Below are 20,608 nucleotides of genomic sequence, written 5' to 3'. Positions count from 1 at the left end.
GATCGATGGGAGCTGGATTTGAAGACGTACATGCATTCTGGTTGTAGCTGCCTCTTGTTCATGGTATCCTTAGATTTATAAAAATCTGTTTATGTACATTTCGAACAGATGATGTATTTATTTCATATCAACTTTGTAAATTCTAATCTTAGAAACTCATGATTTGTACTACCAGTCCTTAGGGAAATTTTTGTATAAAAGCGGTGTATTAGCATTTCTTATCTTAATAAATTTCATTAAGTTGGACAATAGTTAATTGACTTACCTGACGGGTTGGGTTAGGTGCCATCACGACTAGGTAAATTTTGGGTCGTGATAATTATATATGTTGAATTATGTATAATCTATGTATATGACTATAAAAAGTAAACAATGAATATTGCTAGGTATTTGTTTAAAACATAAAAGAAGCCAACAAAAAAAGAAGAAGGGATATTTAGCATATGTACCTTCTTCCCAACCCCTATTGACAAATATATCACGTGACATCACTGTTGAATATTACATTTTTCCTATTGTTTTTAAATTTTTCACCCGATGTTAGATACATGCATTGGGGCCTAACTAAATTTAAATTCGCACTGAAAAGTTTTATGTTGAGGGGTAAAACGCTCCCTAACAAAGGCGTCCGACACTCCGACTAAATTCGGATTCGTGCCGGGAAGTTCCACTTGAGGGATAATGCGTTTCCTAATAAAGGCAACTCTATACTCAAAGCTCGAATCCGAGATCTCTGATTAAGGATAAAAGAATACTTACCGCTCCACCGTATCTGTTGTTGGTTACATTTTTTCTTTCGTTGAATTCAAAGAAAAGAAAATACTTCTTTACTGTCCATATAGAAGATAATGACATAATTTAATTACATGGAGATAAGAAACCTAAATTCTCACTTCTTCGACAAAAGTCAAATACTAAATATTTAACTTGATGGGTAAGAAATTATAAGCAGGTAGGATTTGCCCACCTCCACCAAATAAAGGTGGAACTAGAAAAAGAAAAATCGATAATCTTTCAAGTAAATAGCTCGGAAATTCATTATTCAAAAGATTGAGTATATCTTTAACATAGTTTGATGTATTTGTTGGAAAAAGCTAATTAGAGCTTTGACCTTTGCTCTGGTATTTAGGAAAATTGTTTAATAGTAAGTTACAATAAATTTGAGTATGATGACTTCTAACCTTGCTACCAATACAATCGTTTAGAGTTAAACCAATACTACTTTTGTTATGAGTTTAACTTTTATACATTAAGCCTATAATTTTTTTTTAATAATGTCAGATCACCTAAATAATGTTTACAATTAACTGCCTATATATAAAGAGCGGGATTAGTGATACTTCCAGGAATACAATGCAAATTACTTGCTACAATATGCTAAACAATATAGATATAAAAATCACATATATAGTTATTGCATATATGTTGGGGAAAGGGTCAAATTTGCCTATGTGATATCTAAACCGCTCAATTTTGCCATCTGCTATACCCTAATTTGGCCTATTCATACATTTGTCATTAGAAAAAAATCTAGTATTTATTCTTACCATTAAAGAAGCACCAATCAGAAATGAGTAGACTCCATGTATGCAAATTCTTCAAGAAAAATATTTAAATTTACCTCTCAATATTTTACTATGATTTAAATTATAAATAACCATTTCCTCATAACAAGGGTTATATCAGCATCCTTTTTCTTTCTTTTTTCCTCTTTTCTTTTTTTAGTAACAGCCACACTCAGGAGCAGTTAGAGAAGAAGAAGAAGAAGTACCTAATGCTAGGTGGTATCGGACATGGTCAGAAAAGGACAAAAATGATGACAAATTCGATGATGATTTAATTCACAATAATATAATAATAAAAGATATTGAAAGCAGCCAAACTAATGATTTGACAACAAATTAATGCAGCAACAATTGCATGTTTCTTCTGTACAAGGCAAAAAGGGTTTGAATTGTTAATTTAATTTGTTGTGTGTTTTTTGTATACTTTTAATCTGCTGCACCTCGACCTTAAAACTCTTTAAAGGAGGTTAAAATGATATATTAACAAGTTATTTAAAAGATAAATAAATTTCTTTTTTTTTTTTGGTGTGAATTTCGCAAAGAATCAATCTACTCGAGATGATTATAACAAATCTGATCCCTATGCAAATAAACTACAACATTTCAAATGCAACTTCACTCAAACTCATGTAACCTTTACTTTTTCTTAGTAAAGTATTGCAACTAATAAATAGAACTTTAGATATAGTCTCAACGAGCAATACTCTCACAATCGCATTGTTGGTTGAATATCTTCCTATTCCTACTTTGTACTCTATGATATTCTAGAACTTTTCTAACTCAATGACCAACAATTAAATTATAAAAAAGGAAAAAGGTTTTTTTTAAAATTGAAATAAGGATTTAACTTTTGAGTGAAAGTGGCCACAAGCCACTTAGTATACAAAATTTGTATTAGTTGATCTTGGTAGTTAATTTTGATCACATTTTCGAGAAATGGTGACGAAGATATATATCACCTACATTACTATACATAAACCCGGAACTGTCAGTGTGATTTATAGGTCACATATTCGAGTTGTGGACGAATTAATTAGCAATCATTAATGCTCGCATTAGGGGTATAATAGACTGTCTACATCACACCCTTGGGGTGTGATTTTTTTCCGGACCATGCGTGCACACGGAATACCTTATTTATCGGGCTGCCCTTTTTATAAACTTGAAACTACCTACTTCTTATTTTAATTATTTCATATTAAATATTCATGAACACTATAATCCACCCTTCTGTTGAAAAATGTCAAAAAGGTCTCTAAATGACTTATTTTCCATTACTTGCCGTGTTGCTTGAAGCTCTCTCTTTGGATAATAATATCAAGAAATACTTTGACCTTGTGATTTTAAACTAATTTGGAACATTATTATATATATTTTCCATGCAGTTATAAAAGCCATCACTATACTTACCTTGCTTGATATCCCAAAAACTTCTCCTAAATGTTATCTTTCATTTTTCCTAATTTTTGTTTTCTTCATTAAAATTAAATATGGGAAGGTATCCTTGTTGCAAATTAGATGATGATGATGATTTAAAGAAAGGGCCATGGACAGAAGATGAAGATGAGAAACTGATTGATTATATAAAGAAAAATGGTCACACAAATTGGCAATTAATCCCAAAAAAAGCAGGTTTAAAGAGATGTGGAAAGAGTTGCAGATTAAGATGGAATAATTATCTTAGGCCTGATATTAAGAGAGGAGGATTTTCAGATGAAGAAGAAGAAATCATCATTAATCTCCATTCTGTTCTTGGAAATAAGTAAGTGTCACAATATTCTTCTTCTTTCTATCTGAAATCCAATTCATAAAAGAAAAATAATCTCAATTATTATGAATAATTACCTGTATATTATAATTATATTTTAAATGATACGACGGTGCAAAAAATATTTACATGATAATATTACACTTTTTCAACAAAGAAATATTTTGATAAATTTAGTTACTTTTTGAAGGGAAAATCCATCGAATAGTTTCATGTTCTGAATTCTTTTTTATGGCTTTTTCATGTTAATCACTCGTACTTATTATGAATAGTTATCTGCACACTACAATTGTTTTAGATGATAAGACAGTGTAAAAGAAATTTACATAATCATTATATAGAGTTAAACTAAAAAAGAGGGCAACCCATGCACACCCTTAGGGGGGCGATGTAGGCATTCTACCCTGATGCAAGTATCGGTGACTGATTTCACGATTTGAACCCGTGACTTATAGGTCATACAGAGACAACTTGATCGTTGCTCCAAGGCCATGTAGAGTTAAACTCTAATTTCTATATTGTGGTTATTATTTGTAGGTGGTCAAGAATTGCAAATCATCTTCCGGGAAGAACTGATAATGAAATCAAGAACTTCTATAACACACATTTAAAGAAAAAGCTTCTCAAATTGGGAATTGACCCCAAAACACACAAACCAATATCTGATTTCGATTCCCTTCTAAAATTTTCTCATCAATTTACCTCTACTTCCAACTATTTTGTTTCTTTAGCATCTTCCCTTAGATTACAAGCACATTTTACTTTATTAGCCAAAATCCAACAACTTTTACAAAGCCCTCTTTTAGCTATAAATTCAAACTTATTTTCATCAATTCAAGACAATTTTTTAAGCAATCCAAATCCTCCATTATTTGAAAGCCTTAGATATGAGGGTGATCAACCCCAATTCTTGGATTCATCTCTAGCAAATTACATCACAACAATTCCTTGTTTGGATAATACTAATTCACTTCCCAATTACGATTCTTCTATTTCAAATTCTTCGGAAGTCCCTTCAGGAGTATCCGATAAAATTAGAACGATACAAAGAAGAATAGCATCGCCGTCCCTGTACAATGACAACATGCAAAAATCGAGAAATGGTTCAAATTTCTCAGAATTATGTCAAGCTAATGAATTGAATTCAAATGAAAATCAAGCTGAAGGACTTGCAATTAGAGCTTCTAATTGCAACTTAAATCAAAATTTTATTCCCACATTTTCAGAGCTAGATGATGATATGGCTGCATGGGAAATACCTCAGGATGATGAAGAAATCAATACCTTTTGGAATACTATTTTCCAATGATTTTCTTTTCATGTCTAGACATGCCTAAATGTCTTGATATTTTGGCTTCCTTTCCTCTCTTTTTTCTGTACAATGTTGTTAAAACTTTTTTTCTTTTTCTTTTGTGTGGAGAGTATTATTTTGATCTGTAATTGTTGGAAATCTATCCATCAATATTATGTTGCCGTCTATGTTGGAGCTGTTTTTTGTTTTTGCTATTTTCATCACATTTTCTCTAACTATTTGTAAAAATAAAGTTGAACTAATATCCATTGACGGTGTAAATAATTTTTACAACTTTCAGGTTACCTTACCTATTGTAACAAGTAGCTTGCCTTATTTCAGATTCCGCTTTGTATGGAGGGTTACATGTAGATATATTTTGGATTACCTAATAGTGTAAAATTTTTCTTAAGATTGTGTATACAAGTTAAACTCTTTTTATTCCTTATTCATGTAAATAACTATCAGGCTACTTTATTTATTGTAACATGTAATTTGCCTTAATTATTTCACTACAAATCCTACTTTTTATTGAGGGGTTACATGTATATATATCTTTTGGTTACCTAATAGTGTAAAATTTTTCACAAGATCAGGGTATACAAATTCAACTCTTTATTTATTCGTGTAAATGATGCATACTTAATTAAGTTGGAAATAAAAAGAGAGTAGGGCTCGACTTTGTTGCTGCGGAGGATACATGCAAGGACCTTAATTCCCTTAACGGCGGAGCCAAAATTTAAAGTATATGGATTCTTAATTTTCCGTCAAATATATTGCTAATTTTAGTTATTGAGTTCGTATTAAATATTTATATTTAATAAATTTTCTAATACAAATACAAGATCTAATTAAAAGCTACTGATACTTAATATTGTAGCTCGGCCCTGAACTAAATAAACTATATAAAGTCAGCACTGTCCCTTTCATTCTTGAATATGCAGTAGTAACTTGTTTGAAGCAACAACTGACTGATTAATTTCCTTTACTTGTTTTGACCATCTATAGGATTTTGTCTTGTTTTAGTTTAATCTCGTTTGTTCATTATTTGGTCTCTTATTCTTTGGAGCAGTTAATAGCTTCATATACTTGACGTAAAAGCAATTCATGCGACTTATACATCTAGCTTCAAAATTCATTGATCATATTATTATTCGTTTTATCCTTAATTAATGAGATAATTTATATTCACACAAATATTTATGGCTTGTTCTAGATCACAAGTTTTAAATATTTTTTTTAAACTTTGTATACAGTCAACCAACACCTCATAAATTGGAACGGTTTGGAGTACATAATTGATTAACGATAGAGAATTGATTTTCACAAGATATATATTGCACACTGAACTAAGTGGAGTTACAATCAAGACGCGGAAAACAAAAGACAAGCAAAATAAAAAATAAAGAAAAGAAAAAGTCCCATCTACATAAATTTGACTGGCAGAGTTATTCGATATCTGTGCTGATCGGAGAAAGCATGCACCCGATATAATCAGAAACCTTACCCTAAGTTATTGAAATGAACACATAGGGCTAGTGTTAAGGTAAGGTAAACTTGCTAATTGGTAATTAGGAGTTGAGGTTTGAGGATTAATGCTATTGAAATTAAGAATTTCAGGGCTAATTAATCCACCTTGAAAACAAGTCTCTGAATTATCTGGAATGAAATTATTATAGTTATAATATCTATTCATATCATCTTGAATAGGATAATTATTTGGCATAAAAAGATTACTTGGAAATGAAGTAATATTATTAATGGTCTGTAATATAGTTTGAAACTGCAATTGTTGTAATCTTGCTAATTGAGTAAAATCAAGAAGATTGGTCCATGGATTAGTAGAATTATCCATGTTTAAAGTAGGAGAAACTTGAAGAGGATTAATTAGGCAGAAATTAGGAATTGGTTTGTGGGTTTTTGGATCAATTCCTAATAGATTAAGTTTCTTACTTAGCTTAGTATTCCAATGATTCTTGATCTCATTATCAGTCCTTCCTGGAAGTTGGGAAGCTATTTTGGACCACCTGCAAATAATAAAAGTGAAAATATTCAATAGGCACAGTCAATTAATGTATGGTAACTGAAATTTATCTCCTATAACATTCAAGTCAAAAAATTATTCACGTTAAAATTAATTAAAATTTACTCAGTATAATAGTAAAATCACTAAACTTTACCAATTGTGCTAGAACAAAGTAACAGAAACGTTATGTTTGTCATATTAAAGTACTAACTGAAACTTTGTCCATTATAATAATAAAGTCATCGAGCTTTACATAGAATAATGACAAAAACTACCACAGATAATTATTGTACTGGATAAAGCTAAGACTTTACTGTTATACTGAATATAGTTTAATAACTTGATCGTCACTTAGAATAGTTTTGTAACGTCATAACTCTTATAATCAGTAATTTCAGTGATCAAACGCGAAAAGTTGTGAAAATGGAATAAAAAGAAGAAGAAAATGAGTTATTGATAGAGAAAAAGTTTACATACTTGTTCCCAAGAGATGAATGGAGATTGATAATGAGATTATCTTCTTCTAGTGAGAAATTTCCGCGTTTAATATCAGGTCTTAAGTAATTAATCCACCTTAATCTGCAACTTTTTCCACACCTATTAAGCCCTGCTTTCTTACACAAAATATTCCATTTTCCTACACCATGAATTTGCACATAATTCATTAGTATTTCATCTTCTTCTTTTGTCCATGCACCTTTATTCAAGCTTCTAATATTGTTGCTGGACATAAATCTTCCCATCTTACAAAACGAACTCTATCTCGAGGAACCCGATGATGAGAATTTCTAATCGTTGGAAAATAATAGTAGACAAGAGAGAGATAATATTTAGAAGGAAAGCTTTAAAAAGATGGATATTGTGCTGGTATTTATGTTATTTTGCATGGGCAGGGAAGCAGCAGGGAAGCAACATCTTTAAAAAGTTTGATATATAAATGTTTTACGACCTTAAGTTGATTAAGTTGAACTATAGCAATTAGCAACACGTACTTTACGATAACCTGAAAAATAAAATAATAATTTGTTATAGAAACATTCAATTGAATTGACAGTGTAATTTGTTTAGACTATCAATGTATATAATATATAAAGAGAAATGTATATTTTTATCCCTTCTAAAAAATAATAGCCGGCATAATATATATATATTCAATTAATTTCAGACCACAGACCAATTTTATATTTTACCCTAATATAATCTTCTTGTTTTTTTTATCTGCTTTGGCTTCCTAAAAAGTTGCAGCCTTGAAGGTGCTAACTTCATTTAGTTTACTCCATTAAATATTTTGATTTATTTCTTATCGTCAAACTGGTTTGTGTTTTCTAATGTATACAAATGTACGTAGCACAAAATTTCCATCACAAATGAAATGATAAACCTGCATAAAACGTCGTCACCCCCACCCAAGTTTTTAGTAAAATTTATTAGTCGGTTCAACTATAATTGATGATTCAATCGACCTCAATTTTTTAGTTTTGATTTTCTCTATTAAAAGAATTTTATCCAAATTACTATAGTTTTTATTTCAAATAATGAAACCAATGTCATTAGTATCTAATGAAAGTCCAAGCTAAGATTTAACGTTACGACCACAATAAATCGGTTGTTACATAAAATGACTCTTTTCATTATTGCTTAACAATAAATTTAACAATATAATACAATAAAATTAAAATAAAAAAATTATATTTAAAGTAACAATACAATACAATATACTCTCTAGTTCCAATATATGTGACATACTTTCCTTATTAGTCCTTTCCAAAAAAATGATATATTTCTCTATTTGAAAATAATTTAACTTTAAGCTTCCTTTTACCACTTTACCCTTAATGAGAAGCTTTTAAAGCCACTAAAATTCAATTACACAAATATTTTGGCCTTTAAGCTTCTAAGTCTTTTTTTTTTTCTTTCTGAAATGTCATGCCTAATTAAATTACATCACATAAATAGAAACAAAAGGACTAATGGGTAACTGTATAGGGTAAAAACGTTTTACATTAAATACTCGAATGACAGAGTGACACGTGAAACCGGGGTATAACGACCCGACCGGTCGTTTTGAGCTCTAGCGCATCGTTCGGCGGTTTGAGGCCTTGAGTAGCGTCACTTCAGGTATTATGACTTGTACGTATGGTGAGAATTGAACTTTGGGAAGTTCGGAGTTGATTTGGAAAGAAAATTCTAATTTCGGAAGCCTTAAGTTGGAAGAATTGGCTAAGATTTGACTTTTGAGTAAAAGACCTTGGAATCAGGATTTGAAGGTCGCAATAGGTTCGTATGATAATTTCGGACTTGTGTGTGTGTTTGGATTGAGTATCGAAACACCCGAGAGCATTTCGGTACTTATTATGGAAGGTTGGAATTTTGAAGGTTTAAGAATTTTTTAAATTTGGTTTGAAGTGAATTTTGATATTATCGACATCCGAACTTTGGAATAGATTCGTGATGTCATTTTTGACTCGTGTGTGAAATTTGAAGTCATTCCGGATTGATTTGATACGTTTCGGCATAAGATATAGAATTTGAAAATTTAAAAATTTATAAGTTTGATTCAAGGCGCGATTCATGATTTTGATGATTATTGACGTGGTTTAAGGCTTTGATTAAGTTCATATTGTATTTTGGGACGTGTTGGTATATTTGGTCAAGGTCCCGGGGGCCTCAGGTGGATTTCGGATGGTTAACGGATCGAATTTGAACTTAAGGGAAAAGCTGGAGGGTTCTGGTTGCTGGTGCAACCGCTTCTGCGGAAGCTTCATCGCAGAAGCGGCCTCATAGAAGCGAGGCAGTAGACCGCAGAAGCGGCTAGAAGGGAGCTGAGAAGAGGCCGCAGGTGCGAAGGAATTTCCGTATATGTGTGACCGCAGAAGGGCCCAGGGGTCGTAGAAACGATATAGAGTGAGGCATGCTGGAGGTGCATGTGCGAGGATTGTGCCATATCTGTGAGACCGCAGAAGCGGATTCTTGGTCGCAGGTGCGACTCCGTAGATGTGAAGGCGGGGGGGGCTGAAGGGGGGCCGTAGAAGCAGTATTTTGGCCTCACCTGCGGAACCGCATAAATGGTCAAGTGGCCACAAGTGCGAGAGGTCGCTGGGCAATGTGGTTTTTTAAGAATTGAAGTGGGCCCATTTTCTTCCATTTTCACTTGGTTGGGGCGATTTTGAAGAGCTTCAAGGGGATATTTACATCAAGTAACGCAAGGTAAGTGACTCCCACCTATTACAAGTTAAATACATAGTTTGTATATGGATTTAAACATGGAAATTAGTAAAAATTTGGGATTTTTGGTAGAAAATTTAGAATTTGGTATTTTTGGAATTTGAACACGAAATTAGGAATAAATTATATATTTGAGTTCATGGTGTTATAGGTAAAGTTTATCTTCAAATATTTCCAAAATCCAGACGCATGGGCCCAAGGGTTGACTGTTGGCTTTTGAACGAAGTGGAGAGTCATTATAAGTTGTTAAATTATACGTGTTGGGGTATATTTTGATTGGCTTGCACATTGTTTGACTAGTTTTTAAGAGACATGCATCGGTTTGAGGTGTTAGATAGGCTTTGGAGCCGGTTATGAAACTTCGGAGCGAGGTAAGTTTCCTGTCTAACTATGTGAGGGGGAAACTACCCCTAGGTGAAGTATTTGTTATGTGCAACTTGTTGCGGGGGCTACGTACGTACAAGGTGACGAGAGTTCGTACGTAGCTAGATTCATTATATGTCCCCGTAGACTTAGGTTCCTGCCATGCTATAAATATACTATTTGAGTTGTCTCTTGCCTATTAAATTCCTTTATTTTATGTTGCAACTTGAGACTAGACTTGTGTAGAGTGATATACTTGCTATTGCAGAGATTAGACGAGCTTCATGATTAGTCGCGAAATAATTATACTCCTCTTATGAATTTCTCCCGCGCTATGCGTTCTCATCGAAAGGTTTCCTAAAGATTTATAACTCACACGTCTGTTCGTGAGTGGGGTCAAGGACCCATCAAAGCTTCTTATTCTAATGGGATCAGGCAATTCGCCTCGGCAGGATAAATATATCTATGGTTCATATCGTTCAACCCTCGGCAATGCGCACATTATTATGGATCGGGATGTACGCCTTGGCAAGATTTTGTATCACACTCTCATGGGAGCGGGCTGTTCGCCTCGGCAACATAATAGATGTATCTATGGTTCAGAAATATTATGATGGATCAGGCCGTACGCCTCGACATTTCTATAAAATACTCTTATGAAATCATGCGTAATAATTGATAAGAAGGCAATATATCTGTGAGTTTTTCTATTTTGAACTGTGGCGACCTATCTGGTGAGGTCCATTATATATATTCCGAATGAAGAGGTAACTACTAGTTGAGAGTTTGAGTTATTGCTGTGAGGAGAATTTTACCACGTATTTATACTTGTTATTCCGTTTATTTTCTTTGACTCATATTTGTTTACTTCTACTGTATCTGTCTTATTGGATCACTAGTAAGTGTTGATGTCGACCCTTCGTCACTACTTCTATGGGGTTAGGCTAGATACTTACTGGGTACGCATTGATTTACGTACTCATGCTATACTTACTGCATTTTTTGTGCAGGTACATATATGTCTGCTGGTCTTTTGGGCACAGAAGCGCGGCTATTACAGGGAATTTACCGTGAGCTGCAATTCATGTTACGATCCGCAGCCTGCAGAGTCTCCATCAGAGTTATTTATATTCTCATGTCTAATTTGTATTCCAGACAAATCTTAAATTTTTTTATATTTCTTGGTTGATGCTCATGCACTTGTGATTCCTACGGGTTGTTCATTATTGTAGCTCATGTAAATATTATTATTTACCCTGTAAATTTTATTTTATACTATTTAATTAATAAAAAATATGATTTCAAAGTACTAAAATGAGTAATTAAATTGATCAATCACTGTTGGCTTGCCTGACAACGGTGTTAGGCGCCATCACGATCTATACTGGATTTTGGATCGTGACAGCTTGGTATCAGAGCGTTAGGTTCACGTAGGTCTCACGAGTCATGAGCAAGTCTAGTAGTATCTTGCAGATCGGTACGGAGACGTCTGTACTTATCTTCGAGAGGCTACATAGCTGTTAGGAGCACTTCCCATCTTGATTTCCTCATCGTGCGGTTTGATTCCATTGGTGCTTGTGCCTTTATTTCCTTCCTACTCAATCTTATGCGACGTGAACCGCTTGTTGTCAATTGGACATCCAAGAGTTGTATTGGTACTGTAGACGTGTTGCATGATATTTTTCCATGTATGTTTGGGCAGGCTATAATCTTCACCTTGCTGAAGGGTGTTCTGCCATTTCCGTTTAGTATTTGTATTTCCTATGGTTTTGAGGCTATGCACATGTTGCTATGATGTTCATGAGTTGTTACCGCCCCGTGTTGGTGTAATGGTAAAGTGCTTATTTATGGATCGTGTCAGTAAATGACTCGAAATGAGGATTTCTTAGCACATGATGTAGAAGTTCAGCATTTAATTCTAGCAGAGGAAAGGCAATCAGACTATGGATGTTCAGACTTTGGTTGATGGAGTAACGAGACTCGGTATTCTCGAGCGTGGTGGAATTTTTATTATGATGCAGTGTCGCCGTCCTTGTTGGAACGCATTAAGGTCTGCCGGTATTATAGTCTTCTTTGATTTTTTCCCTCGGGGCAGGGTGTTGTGAAATGGTGCCTAAGACGCAGTTGTCAGAGATAACAGTATGTAGCAGTTCCGAATCGAATTGGTGATTCTAATATTGATGGCTCGAGAAAGATGATCTTCTAGGAGGTTTAGAGTTAATAGCAATTCATTAGTTCCGGTGCTACATGTATGGATTTGATTTGAGGCAACATTTGGGCAACGAAGTATGAGGAAGGATATGGCGGAAGGTTTCTCACGACAGATAAATTACTAGCAGGTCAAGTATGAGAAGCGAAGGTCGAGAAGTTGCTTAAAGGATATGGTTTGACCGAAGTGGGAGTGAAAGAGTAGCATAGGGATTCTATGGTAGGATAGCCACGTACCTTGAGGAAGATTTGAGCGATTTGGGAGGCATGGTGGAAAGTGGCTAGGTCCACAGATTATAATTGGAATGGTGGTTACTGTACGGAGTAGGATTGGATATGAGAAAAAAGAGTTTGCTTGAAATAAAGAGGTGTGTGAAGATTTGATCATCGTTTCGGATGCAACATGCCTTTGAGTTTGGAAGGTGTTGTTGAACTTTCAGTTGATATCATTGGGGAAGGAACAGACTTATACAGCCGGTAGGCGAGCATGGGCTCAGGAAAATTTACTTATTACGTGGTAGTTGTACCCAGTGCAGCGTCGTTGGAAGATGTCGGTAAGGAATTCCATAGTTGGGTTATCTCCTACGAGCAGGTTAGCGGTTGAGTGACTTTGATAAAGTTTCTACGAGGAGTTCTACTTACTACCCGACAGAAGGTTAAATATGCGGCCGTGGCTGATAATTCAGAATGCTCATGAAAAGCTTAATAAAAAACTTCAAGAAATTTGGCTGGTTAACGGTGCGAGATCATGGTAATTGAGAAGGAGGAATCTTTGTGGGCTCTACATTATGTGGTGGTAGCTTAAAGTTAAGTGGGGGAGCCCCACTGTCTACGATTGGATCGCGTGATTGTCGGCTTGTGCAACTTCTAGTTATCGGTGCATTGGTGGATTATTTGTGACTAAGAAAAGGAAACATCAGGGGTAATATGAGCAGAGAAATTGATAAATGTCTACCATATTCCTCCTTATCGATTTATGTGCAGGTTTTGGGAAGACTCAGAGTTTATGTTTTGTGGATGTGATGTACAAGGAAAGGAATTCAGCCGATTGCTTCTTTGAGAGGGTGTTCATGTGCTTACAGAGCATTGGAGTTTGGTTATGTTCAAGATCAGGTCTTTCAAAATGGGTGTACCAGTTGAAGATGCTATTGTGTGCTTGAGAAGGGTACGAGATTGTTCATGGGTATTGAGATGATGTGGTCTCGTGATTCGGGTCACTCGGGATGAGTGTGGATTGGGTTCGTATGTTTGAATGGAGCTATTATTATTTCTGAGGCAAGTCTAGAGTAAATTGAAAGAAGTTGGGTCGGTTAGTAATGGTTGAACCAGCATGATTGTGGCAATGATCAGTTCTTTTGGCGTGTGAAATTATACATGTGGTTTGTAGTTGTACGTGCGGGCTTGGCAGCCACCATAACTTGATTGATTTGGGAAGTATTTGATTCGAATGGCCTTGTTGTGTAAATGGATTCCGGAAGAGTCATGGTAGTTTAGATAATGACTTGAGTTTTTTTATTTTCTGCGGTATGGGGAATCCAGTTGCGTGTTGCATTGGTCCTTCTGAAATGAGTTGAGTGAAAGGTTTCTAGTCAATGAAGTGTTTATTCTCCTGATAATTCAGGGGTTATGATGAATTCTGGTATTCTCGCGTAGCGGCATGATATGTGCAGTTAGCGGCATGGGAATTTGAAAGTCGAGGATCAAGGTTGTGGTTCGGTGTTGTCAAGAATGTCACGAGCTCGGATGGGCATGGGAGAATCCTGATGTTGAGAGTAAGTTGGCATTTTCTTTAGTGTCACTTGAGAATGGTGTTTTGTGGAAGAGGCATTGTGTATCGAATTGCGGATTGGGGTTTGCCTTATAGAATTAGTACAGTTGGTGGTATGGATGTGCATACTTTGTCACCTGGTGCGGAGGGTTGTGGGAGCGTATTCCACGGGTAAATTTGTATAAGTGTGACATGTTAGTCACTTGATGGTTATAATTGGAACCAAGTATAGAGATTATGGTACTATCGTTAATGTGAGATTTTATGACTGGAAGGCGCTCTATTCCCTTGGTTGTGAATTGTGGGAGTTGTTCTAGATTGAGACGACTTGATTATTCGCCCATGTGTTGAGGTCCCGTGTAGCTTGTGGTGTTATATGAGCAGGATGGCTCTCGAAATGTAGGTCATTTATCGCGCCTTAGTTGTGCTTGGGTTTGTGGTGTATTGTGTTATCCGTCTCCCTAGAGTTGTATTTTTGTACTTGGCGTGCTTGTGGACGATATTCGGTATTCCGTAGGTATAAGCATTATGGCTTGATGGGTATGTCCTTATTTATTGTTATATGTGGATCCGATGGTACGCCGCCACAGGTACGTTGTTTGGATCGGGTTGCACGCCGCAATGGTATCACGTTGGGATCGGGTTGCACGCCGCAACTGTATCATGTGATGATCAGGTTGCATGCCACAACAGTGAGATTCTGAGTACGGTCCCCTATATCTATTCTTGTGCATTTTGTTTCCCTTTCTCTGAGAAGGGTTCATAGCATCTGTTCGACCGCCTTATTTGTTACGCGGGCTGGGTAGGTCATTTTCAGAGTTTATTTTTCCTTATATATCGCATTCGAGTTTGTAGCTTGTTGGCGCATTGTTGGCGGCATATGAGATTCCGGTAGTGTTTGAGATAGCTTATTGCCTGTGCATCTTGTACTAGGTAAGACGAGATTATTAGACCTAAAATTAGTGCAATCAGATTTATATAAGGTACATTAAAGAGAAAATATCATTATTCAGTTCAGGATAAGGTAATGGTTCTTGTCAGGAGGAGAGACTCCATGAATTATTGATTCCACAGGTGGTTATGAGTTTCTACACGTCTCTTTCGTTGTGGCAGTATTGCGAGAATTGGAACAGGGCTCACATATGATATGAGGCGTATTACGGGCATCAGATTCATGAGGTTGGTTTCAGCTGTTGTGGTCGGAGGATGTATTATGGGCATGTGAATTATGCGGTGCATGGTGTGAATTCGGAAAAAGGTGTACGATCGTGTTTTGGTACAATGTGTGGTGATTGGTACGGTGTCCGTATGTTAGAAACAGGTCTTGTAGAGGAATTCGAAGGTTGAAATTTGGTTCTAAGGCTTATTAACTGAATAAAAAGGAGGATCTTTAGTCTGACTTGAGTTCATATGTCCAACTAGATTGTGGTGGCATGGGTAGGTGCACGAGGTGTTAAACAGTGATCTTGGAAAACTCCGGAGCAGTCCTTAGAACGTTCGACAACGAACGTATGTTTAAATGGGGGAGAATGTAACGACCCGACCGGTCATTTTGAGATCTTGAGCGTCGTTCGGCAATTTGAGGTCTTGAATAGCTTCACTTCAGGTATTATGATTTGTACATGTGATCGTAATTGAACTTCGGGAAGTTTGGATTTGATTTGGAAAGAAAATTCTAATTTCAGAAGCCTTAAGTTGGAAGAATTGGCTAAGATTTGACTTTTGAGTAAAAGGCCTCAGAATCGGGATTTGAAGGTTCCAAGAGGTTCGTATAATGATTTCTGACTTAGGCATGTGTTCGGGTTGAGTATCGGATCATCCGGGAGCATTTCAGTACTTATTATGGAAGGTTGGCATTTTGAAGGTTTAAGAATTTCTTAAGTTCGGTTTGAAGTGGATTTTGATGTTATCGATGTCCGTTTGGGGTTCTGAGCCTTGGAATAGCTTCATGATGTCTTTTACGACTCGTGTGTGAAACTCGAAGTCATTTCGGATTGATTTGATACATTTTGGCACAAGATATAGAATTTGGAAATTTGAAAATTTATAAGTTTGATTCGAGGCGCGATTCATGATTTTGATGATGTTTGATGTGGTTTAAGTCTTCGACTAAGTTTGTATTGTATTTTAAGACGTGTTGGTATATTTGGTCAAGGTCCCGGGGGCCTTAGGTAGATTCCAGATGTCTAACAGATCGAATTTTGGACTTAAGAGAAAAGCTGTAGGGTTCTAGTTTCTGGTACAACTGTTTCTGCGGAAGCTTCATCGCAAAGGCGGCCTCGCAGAAGCAATGCAGTGGACCGCATAAGCGGCTAGAAGGGATCTGGGAAGAGGACGTAGTTGCGAAGGAATTCCCGCATCCGCGTGACCGCAGAAGCTGCCCAGGGGTCGCAGAAGCGGTAGGGGAGGCAGGCTGGAGGCGCAGGTTCGAGGTTTGTGCCGCATTTGTGAGACTGCAGAAATGGATTCTTGGTCGCAGGTGTGACTCCGCAGAAGCGGAGTCTGGTCCACATATGCGAAGGCGGGGGGGGGGGGGGGCTGAAGGGGGACCGCATAAGCTGTATTTTGGCCGCACTTACGAAACCGCAAAAGCGGTCAAGTGGCCGCAGGTGCGAGAGGTCGTTGGGCAGTGTGCTCTTTTAAGAACGGGATTTGGCCCATGTTTTTCCATTTTTACTTGGTTGGGGCGATTTTGGAGAGCTTCAAGGGGAGAGTTTCATCAAGCAACATAAGGTAAGTGACTCCCACCTATTACAAGTTAAATACATGGTTTGTATATGGATTTAAACATGAAAATTAGTAGAAATTTGAAATTTTTGGTAGAAAACCTAGAATTTGGTATTTTTAAAATTTGACCACAAAATTGGATATGGAATTAATAATAAATTATATATTTAAGTTCGTGGTATTATGGGTAAAGTTTATCTTCGAATAATTCTGAAATCTGGGCGCGTGGGCCCGAGGGTTGACTTTGTTGGCTTTTGAGCGAAGCTGGAATCTTTATAAATTGTTAAATTATACGTGTTGGGATATATTCTAATTAGTTTGCACGTTGTTTGACTAGTTTTGAAGAGACGGGTGTCGGTTTGAGGTGTTAGAGAGGTTTTGGAGCTGGTTGTGGAACTTCGTAGCGAGATAAGTCTCCTGTCTTACTCTGTGAGGGGGAAACTACCCCTAGGTGATATATTTATTATATGCTACTTGTTGTGGGGGCTACGTACACACGAGGTGACGAGAGCCCATACGTAGCTAGATTCATATTATGTCCGGATAGACTTAGGTTCTCGCCATGCTATAACTGTACTATTTGATTGTCTCTTGCCTACTAAATTCCTTTATTTTACGTTGCGACTTGAGACTAGACTTGTATAGAGTGATAGACTTGCTATTGTAGATATTCGAGGGGATTCATGATTAGCCGAGAAATAATTGTAATCCTCTTACGAATTTCTCCCGCGCTATGCGTTCTCATCGAAAGGTTTCCCAAAGATTTATAACTCACACGTCTATTCGTGAGTGGAGTCAAGGACCCGTCAAAGCTTCTTATCTAATGTGATCGGGCCGTTCGCCTCAGTAGGATAGATACATCTATGGTTCGTGCCGTTCGACCCTCGGCAGTGCGCACATTATGATTGATCGGGCCGTATGCCTCAACATTATTATGTATCACACTTTCATGGGAGCAGGCCATTCACCTCGGCAATATAATAGATATATCTATGATTCGGAAATATTATGATGGATCATGCCGTACGCCTCGGCATTTCTATAAAATACTCTTATGAAATCGTGCGTAATAATTGATAAGAAGGCAGTGTATCTATGAGTTTTCTTGATTTTAACTGTGACGACCTATCTGGTGAGATCCATTATATATACTCCGAAAGAAGAGGTAACTACTAGCTGAGAGTTTGAGTTATTGCAGAGTGGAGAATTTTACCACGTATTTATAGTTGTTATTCCGTTTATTTTCTCTTACTCACATCCGTTTACTTCTAGTGTATCTGTCTTATTGGACCACTAGTAAGTGTTGATGTCGACCTCTCGTCACTACTACTCTGGGGTTAGGCTAGATACTTACTGGGTACGCATTGATTTACGTACTTATGCTACACTTGCTGCACTTTTTGTACAGGTATATATATGTCTGGTTGTCTTTTGGGCGCAGAGGCGCGGCTATTGCGGGGACTTTACCATGAGCTGCAATTCATGTTACGATCCGCAACCTACAAAGTCTCCATCATAGTTATTTATATTCTCTTGTCTAATTTGTATTCCAGACAGATGTTATATTTTATTATATTTCATGGTTGATGCTCATGCACTTGTGACACCAGGTTTTGGGGGTTCCTACGAGTTGTTTAATATTGTAGTAATATTATTATTTACCCTGTAAATTCTATTTCATACTATTTAATTAATAAAAAGTACTAGAATGAGTAATTAAATTGATCAATCACTGTTGGCTTTCCTGACGGTGGCGTTAGGCGCCATCACGACCTATAATAGATTTTGGGTCGTGACATGGGGGAGGGGGGCATATGGAAGACGAAGCGAGTAAAAATCAAGACCAAGGATAACAACTTCTGTTGGCATCGAGTAGGCCCCGAAGGGAACATTATAAAGGAGAGCAAACAGATATTTGTTACCAGATGACATTCAATGAAGAATATTCCTCAGTATTAAATACATATCCATAACAGAAAATTTTGGTATTCATGACCTGCCGTTACATATCCTATCTGTCGTTATTCTTATTGCTGCCTTCGAAAGCCTTGCTCCCGGAACCAAGCTATCTGCTATTCAATCTCGATTTCAACGCTAAGTCTTATATTTAATTTAATTTATTTATTATTTTGGGATCAAATCTATTCGCTTGTCTATAAATCACGCTATAAATTCAACTGTACTTTTGGGTAAACAATAACTAATCCAAACAAGCTGTAAAAGAGGGCATAAATCAAACTAAATCATATTCAGCATCTTATAAGAATTTCCCTAAGTATAAAACGATTGGTCGAGGCCGGAAAGGATCTGCAATTCTAAGTTTTGTCTGTTAAAGGATTAGATCTCTATTGAAGTAAATTTTAGGGATTGTTAAGTGAGTAAATATCTGCCTTTGCACCATCAAATTTAAAAATTGTGGTAAAATGATGAGTACTATTCTATCTTTAACTAGGGGTTTTAAGTTTGAATCTTAAATTCGCCTTTTATAGAAAGCGTTTTTACCCCTCTAAGTAAAACTTTCCAACGCAAATTCGAACTAGTCGGAACTAAGTTTTCCTTAGCTCAGTGCCTTTGTCTCGACTCATTATTTAATGATAGAAAGAAATATATATCAAATTAAATGTCACTAACATGTTGCCCTAATCAGGATTTTCTTCATGTATACATGCATTGCATTCAACGTAAAGGACGTGGATCCATTTTTACTGCAGATTGTCAATAGTCAAACCAACTAGAAAAAAAAACTAATATTAAAAAAAACTGAATTAATTACTCCATATAGTAGGGAGAATCTCTACAATAACATCAAGTTGATAAAGACTAATATTAATTGGAAAAGTTGAACTATGCTTTTAAGGAACAATATTTATAAGCCAAAATAAGTCAAAAATCATGAGTTGGCCACCCCAACTTATCAGCTTATAATTAAGCATTTTTGGTTTGACAAAATAATACTAGTTATCCATAATATATTTTTCTAAGTATCAGGGGCGACTCAAAGAATTTTGTGGCTTAAAGCCAAAAATATATTAAAAGTTACCTTAAATTTTCATAAACTCCATACTATAATGAGACACCAAAAAACCTACATGATTTCGGTCTAGTGGTAAGAGTACAACACGTGATCAGGTTGGACTCACATCACAATTTCGAACTCTCCCATGGACAATAGCATGATATTTAAGTTAAAAAGGGCAGAGGGATGGACTTGTTACAGCCGAAAAATCAAGTGTCATGCGGAAGCTAGTAAAGCAAACCCTGAACAACGATAAATCATACAACAAAAGAGAAATACATCAAAAGAGACACAACATTTAACATGGTTCGGTCAATTGACCTACGTCCATAACGGAGACGAGCAATCCACTATATAAAAGAGAGTACAAAATATCGAGAGAACAACCTCACGAAGAAAAAAATACAAGTGACACACTAATACTTGTCCCGAAAATTTCTCCCCCTAAACAAGACTCTCCAACCCCTTTATGACTACATTGTGGATGCTACTGAATGAGAAGGAAGGATCCTCAATTTATATAAGTCCAAACATTTTCCTACTAAAAAAAGGACTAGCAAAATATGGAAGGATTATATTTTATTTTTCGTAAAAGGAAAAATCAATTATGGTAAATATGTTGTCTTTCATTCAAGAAATAGGAAAGCCAAA

The 20,608-nt window shown here is 36.1% G+C and overlaps 2 protein-coding genes and 1 non-coding gene across 3 annotated transcripts; 2 read left to right on the top strand and 1 right to left on the bottom strand.

Annotated features, from left to right (window-relative positions):
• The first annotated feature begins 2,966 nt into the window (after window positions 1-2,966).
• On the top strand, window positions 2,967-4,893 carry LOC104114010 (transcription factor MYB41-like). Its single transcript, XM_070192181.1, has 2 exons — window positions 2,967-3,327; window positions 3,871-4,893. Exons 1-2 carry the CDS (start codon window positions 3,056-3,058, stop codon window positions 4,640-4,642), a joined length of 1,044 nt encoding a protein of 347 aa, XP_070048282.1. The 5' UTR covers window positions 2,967-3,055; the 3' UTR covers window positions 4,643-4,893.
• Window positions 4,342-4,448, top strand: LOC117280966 (U6 spliceosomal RNA). Its single transcript, XR_004511556.1, has one exon. It is a non-coding gene; the product is annotated as a U6 spliceosomal RNA (small nuclear RNA).
• Window positions 4,894-6,137: 1,244 nt separating the features above from the next.
• Window positions 6,138-7,393, bottom strand: LOC104114014 (transcription repressor MYB6-like). Its single transcript, XM_009624352.2, has 2 exons — window positions 7,128-7,393; window positions 6,138-6,651 (listed from the first exon to the last, which is right to left on the bottom strand). The coding sequence occupies exons 1-2, from the start codon at window positions 7,391-7,393 to the stop codon at window positions 6,138-6,140; spliced, it is 780 nt and encodes a 259-aa protein (XP_009622647.2).
• Window positions 7,394-20,608: the final 13,215 nt, after the last annotated feature.

This window comes from Nicotiana tomentosiformis, chromosome 12, assembly GCF_000390325.3.
Source record: "Nicotiana tomentosiformis chromosome 12, ASM39032v3, whole genome shotgun sequence".
NCBI classification, from domain to species: Eukaryota; Viridiplantae; Streptophyta; class Magnoliopsida; order Solanales; family Solanaceae; genus Nicotiana; species Nicotiana tomentosiformis.
Note: the sequence above shows the minus strand (reverse complement) of the source record. Positions and strands in the feature narration are given on the sequence as shown.